This window comes from Erythrolamprus reginae, chromosome 1 (assembly GCF_031021105.1).
Source record: "Erythrolamprus reginae isolate rEryReg1 chromosome 1, rEryReg1.hap1, whole genome shotgun sequence".
Classification (NCBI taxonomy): Eukaryota; Metazoa; Chordata; class Lepidosauria; order Squamata; family Dipsadidae; genus Erythrolamprus; species Erythrolamprus reginae.
In genome coordinates, this window is record NC_091950.1 from 232,335,907 (window position 1) to 232,341,790 (window position 5,884).

General features: G+C 41.5%; 1 protein-coding gene across 1 annotated transcript; it reads left to right on the forward strand.

The window, feature by feature from the left end:
* The first annotated feature begins 883 nt into the window (after positions 1-883).
* LOC139158017 (zinc finger protein 862-like) lies at positions 884-4,482 on the forward strand. The gene is made up of 3 exons (XM_070735385.1): positions 884-1,860; positions 2,126-3,912; positions 4,451-4,482. The coding sequence occupies exons 2-3, from the start codon at positions 2,133-2,135 to the stop codon at positions 4,480-4,482; spliced, it is 1,812 nt and encodes a 603-aa protein (XP_070591486.1). The 5' UTR covers positions 884-1,860; positions 2,126-2,132.
* The last annotated feature ends 1,402 nt before the right edge of the window (positions 4,483-5,884 follow it).

Genomic DNA, 5,884 nt, shown 5'->3' on the forward strand with positions numbered 1-5,884 from the left:
CATGAGTTGCCCAGGAATGTTTGTTGGCATAACGTCATTTCCGCCCCGGAAGTATTTGTTTGACCCTGCAGGTCCATTTCCGGGTCATAGTTGTTTATGCTAATTTATGCAAAGTATTTGAATAAATTATGCAAATTTATGTTAATAAAAATGACCCAATTTTAAATCCAGCTCCGGTGTCCGTGTCGTTACTCCGTCTCTCCAGCAATAGCAGGCTCTGTGTATCTGAACATTAGTAGGATCACTGTCAAATTCAGAAGGAGAGGCAGAAAAGCCTTTATGATAGATACTATTGCTATACTATTTCCTAATAGCAGCAGAGAGAGACATAAAGGATTTATGTATCACACTCTCTACTGCAATTGTGTAGGTAGATACCACCTGTTGCTGAAATTGGTACAGTATATAACATGGAACTCCATCAGGCACTTAAACTCAATCAGCTTTATAGCAGTTTGAAAGGCCTGTTAGCCAACCCCAGCATTTTGTTTTACATTTCTATGGGTTACACTCAGCGGCGGGTTGCACTTACCTGCAAACCAGTGTGCTGCGCATGCATCGTGATTCGGGCGCACCCATGCACATGTCCCTATTGTGATTTTGCTTCCGTGCTTGCGCGGAAATATAACTGGTATATTTTTAAAAAGAAACTGAATACTTGATTTTTGGCTGCTCGAGAGAAAGCTATTCAAACTAATGCAACGAAGGCCAGAACTGGGGGGAAAATATCATCAAATAATTCAAAATACAGATTGTCAAAGAAGCAGAAAAAATTGTGGATCATATGTTCAGCTTGTGCAGGGAAATCACAGAATCACGTTGATTATAAATAATATAATACAGTTGCCAAAATGAATCTCTGGAAGATCTGTAAAGCTGGGATCGACAAACCCAGGCGCCTGGTCGCCAGTGGCGCCTAGAAAATGTTGTCTGGCGCCTAGAAAATGTTGCCTGGTGCTTGAGGAGTTGAGAAGAAAAAATATTACTCTCAATCCAATCCCACCTCCTGCACGGAGTCATCCAATCGGAGGAAGCAGGGACAGTATCGCTCAGGCCGCCTTCCCCACTTTGCTCCGCCCCCCTTATGCTCCGGGACTGGACAGGGAGAGTTGGGTTACGGGGGAAGGATCGCTGTGGCCGGGGGCCCGTTCTCATCTCCCGCTACCTGTGTAAGTACATACAAAGGCCGTGCTCCCCGGGGAGACGCCGTGTGTGAGGGGGTCTATATGTACATACAGTGTGTGCCCCACCATCCCCCCTCCCCGGCCGCGTTCAATGAGGCCGCAGTACTGTTTTGGGGGGATCTACTGCACGGATTTTCCTAGGACTAGCGTGTTAGTGATGCATAGCGCATCACTAACACGCTACTGCACCCACTTTAACATGATTTTTGCAGGTGACAGGTTCCCTTTAAGCACTGTGTGGAACGGTCATGCGCGCCTAGCGCGCATGACCGCAGCTGTTCCCTGCCCCCTGCACTGACGTCATCTTTCCAGAGCAGATAAGCGCCGGAAAGATTGCGACCGCAGCCTCTGCACCCTACTGCGCATGCGCGGCTTCTGTGAGCGCGCATCGCAGGCAGTTCATTCATTCACCTCCCGGAGCTGAACCAGGACGTGCAGGGAATCTTGCAAGACGTCGCTGGACATCGCAGCTCACCGCTGAGTAGGTGAGTATGTTGTTTCATTGATTTAGAAAAGTGTTGTTCCTACAAAAAAGGATTTGAAACTTCTTATGGTTAGAAAATAAAATACATGGATAATAAGGCAGATTGATTTTTAATCTTCTCTAGAAGTGCTGAGAGACCCTATCCTGCTGGACCACCACTGAATGGAGTTTCCTACATTGCTAAATCTTTTTGTAAGTAGGGTATAGCAGTATATACACAGTATATGCTGTAATTATATGGTTACTATATGGCAGTATATTCACAGTGTATCCCATTACCAGTACTATATGGCGGACTGCGGAGTGCTGCTGGAAGAACAAAGTCGGGTGCCGCCAGGAGAACGAAGCCGGAGTACTGCCTCGTCCACTCGGACAAAGAAGGGTAAAGAGTTCATGTGTAAGTTATAATTGGCATAGCAGAGCAAAGTGCACATTTTTTTTTCTTTTCTGGGTTCAGGAAAAAAATGAAGCGCAGAGCAACAGAGAGAATACCAGAAAATGAAAAGCAACTGAAAATGACACAGTTCTTTACAAAGACCTCTCTTGAAAGCGCAGTGCAACAGGTAGAAAGTGCCGGGCAACAGGTAACTGAAGAAACAAGAGAAGACCCACCAGCAGAGGAGTCCCCATCAACAAGCCGTTGTCAAACTGCTGGACCCAGGAGATTTAGGCAAGAGTGGTGTAAAGAACTCGCATGGCTTAAATTTGACCATACAACTGGTATAGCTATATGCGAGATTTGTGCTTCCTTCCCTGGCATTGCTGACCAAGCATCTAGGATCGTAAAAGGATTTTCAGGACCCTTTAAACTTGAAACCTTCAAAAAGCACGCAAAGTCTCTCCAGCATCTAAATTGTGTGGAGGCTACACATGCAGCGTTGGCTCCAGAAGCTACTCCATTGGCTGCTTGTATAAGGAAAATGGATGAAGACATGTTTAAACATATGACCATTCTATTTAATGTGGCCTATTATATTGCCAAAAACAACAGACCTTTCACAGATTTTGAAGGGTTGCTAGAGTTGACGGAGAAATTAGGGAGTGCTGTGCGACAGGAATATGCAAACGATAAAAGATGCAAAGAATTAATTTCCCATATTGCAGAAATAATCAGGAAAAACCTAATCAGTGAGCTCAAAGAGGCAAAATATGTCAGCTTGATGCTAGATGGCTCAACTGACAAAGCAGGGGTTGAACAACTGATTCTGTATGTCAGGTACATCAAGGACAACAGGGTCAAAGAAGTATTTCTTTCTGTTTCTCCTCTTGAAATGGCTACTGCAGATGGATATTTAGAAGCGCTCACAGAAGAACTTAGAACACTTGGTCTTGTAGGCTGGCTTTCTTCAAGTCACTTGATTGCCATTGGTACAGATGGTGCTGCCAGCATGATTGGGACCGAAAATGGCTTGGTGCAGAAAATACGCCAAAACATCAGTCATTTAATTGGCATTCACTGTGTTGCACACCGATTGAACTTAAGTGTATTAAGTTCAGTAAAACAAGCTAAATTAATTGATGACCTTGACTCTATTTTAAAGAAACTCTACCAATTTTATCAATACTCACCTAAGAGAATGCGACAGCTGAAGCAAGTAGCAGAAAACCTGCAGCTTACAATTCTGAAATTCCAATACTTGCATAATGTCAGATGGGTAGCAAGCAAAGTCGGTGCTCTGTCTGCACTTGTCAAAGACTGGAAATGCGTGACAATCCACCTAGAAAGTGTGGCTGCGGAAAAAGACAGTGCCTCTGCAGCTGCCCATGGTTTACTGAGAAAGCTCACAGATTTTAAATTTGTTCACATGCTCCATTTTCTACTGGACTATCTGGAAATTCTTAAAAACTTGTCACTTATATTTCAAAGGGAAGAGCTTTTTTTAAGCACAATTGAGTTGCATGTGAAAAGCACAATTTCAACAATCAATTCACTTAGAGATGCACCAAAACAACATGAGGCCAGATTTGTCTCAGGAACATCTCTTCAAGGACTGTTTCAAAATGTACAGCTACATGGACTGAGCAACACTGTAGCTGCATCAATTCAGCAGGAAAAAGCTAATTTAATTAATCATGCAGTTAAATACTTGACAGTGCGATTTCTAAGTGATATAAATATTGAAAGATCCACCGCAGTGTTTGACACCTTTGCCTGGCCAGCAGGAACAACATTGCAAGACTACGGTGTGGTTGAGATTACTGCATTGGCTCATCATTTTTGTAAACAGCTATCTCCACCTGAAAGTGATGACCAATGCATTCACTCACTCCTCAATGAGTGGTATGAGTTTAAGGTCCTTGGAAAAGGAAAGAAACTGTGTGAGCTTCTGGATTTGGCACTCTCCAACACCGAGAGATTTCCAGTTCTGGGAAACCTGTTGTCGATTGTAGCGGTGCTCCCTGTCTCAACCTCATGTTGTGAAAGAGGATTTAGTTTGATGAACATGGTCAAAACTAAATTCAGATCAAGGATGCAAGAAGAAAGTTTAAGTGACTTGTTTATGATCACCATGAATGGGCCATCTGTGAAGGCGTTTGATCCTGCCAAGGCTGTGGACCACTGGTACTTCAGCTCTAAAATCACAAGGCATGTTCATGGCCACAAAACGCAAAGTGAAAAACACTAGAATGTTGCCTAAAATCTAAAATATCAAAATATAATATTTATTATCTTTAAAAGTAAAATGTTGTTTATAACGTTTGTAATGTTTTTTTTGTTAAATTAAAAACCAAGTTTGCTTAAAAAAAATTCTGGCTCCTAAATTTTTTGGCTGGCTCCTAGATTCTGAACAACTTTGTCGACCCCTGCTGTAAAGTATCATATGCCAGTAACATAGAATTGGTGGGAACATACAGTTGAAAAATAGACAGGTTAAAATATTATGAGATTTCTGAATACAAACTGATAAAGTCTGTGCTCATAACACATCAGATTTAACTGTGGTTGAAAAAAGAAAGTGTGGGTAATGGATTTGGCACTACCAAGAGATTGTACAATAGAAGATAAAGAATTGGAGAAGATCAGAGTATTAAAATCTGAAAATCAAAAGTTGCCAGATTATAAGAATAAGCCAACATGATAATCCCAGTGGTTATTGGCGGGAGGAGTATGATACTGGATATCATACTCCTCCACCCCACCCCACCCCCGCAAAAAAAAATAAACTCCAATGTGAAAATCTTCACATTGACAAAATTTAATCTGTCAATTGCAAAAGGCCACACAGCTGTGATCTGCACATATGTTACATAGATAAATTACAACATCCTCGGTTTTGGGAAGAACTCAATGTATATAGAAAACAACATCAAATAAAGACTTAGCAGCTGTGACTGCATATTACTATAAATAGATAATAACAATAATAATAATTTCTGCAAAACATAGCTCACTGCTTACAAGGATCAAAAACCTAAGAATTACTTTTAAGATATTGTTTAATCATGAAACACCTATTGAATACAGCCTTTGATCGAAATGGTTTAAGTTTATTTCAAGACTTTTAAAAAAAATATATGACAATATCATTCTATATATAGAACTTCATTTATCCACTTTAAAAAGTGCAAAAGTTAGTTGCTGCAGAGAATTGTTAGGCTGTATATGATGGAATCTAGAATAGCAACACTAGAGAGCTGTCAGTCAGCCATCCATCCATCTAATTGCCTTCTTACCATCTTTCCATCATGTTTTTTTTATAACTGGTCGCCTCTGGCTAAAATGCAAATCATGGAGAAGAGCCGTCTAGAAAAGCTGCTGCTTTCTTAATTATCTGTCAGCGTATGGACCAGTGGACCCTGGGCCACAGAGTACAGTTATGCTAAGCAGAAAAGCATCATGGGGATTGGAGTGACAGCTCATTTTCCTCCTGTGGTTTCCTCCCCCCCCCCCATGTTCGAATGACAATGCAAAAATGTGGGTTTTTCCCACACTTTCTCTGAACACCTGGGTGAACACTCAGGGGAATACAAAGCCAAAACTGTCACATTTCCAGACATGGTCTTATTGCTGTCACTATGACAGGATTGTTGACAAATGCCAGCAGTCATCTCAGCATCTTGGGAAATGTCTGCCATAGTTGTGTCAACAGCCTGACAGAAATTGTTAATGTTTAAACTTCTTCCACTGACAGAGCCCTGTCTTGCTGACAGTATTTGTCATATGAAACTCAATCTTTGTCAAACTTGCTTAAAAATTAACACTTCGTCTATTTCT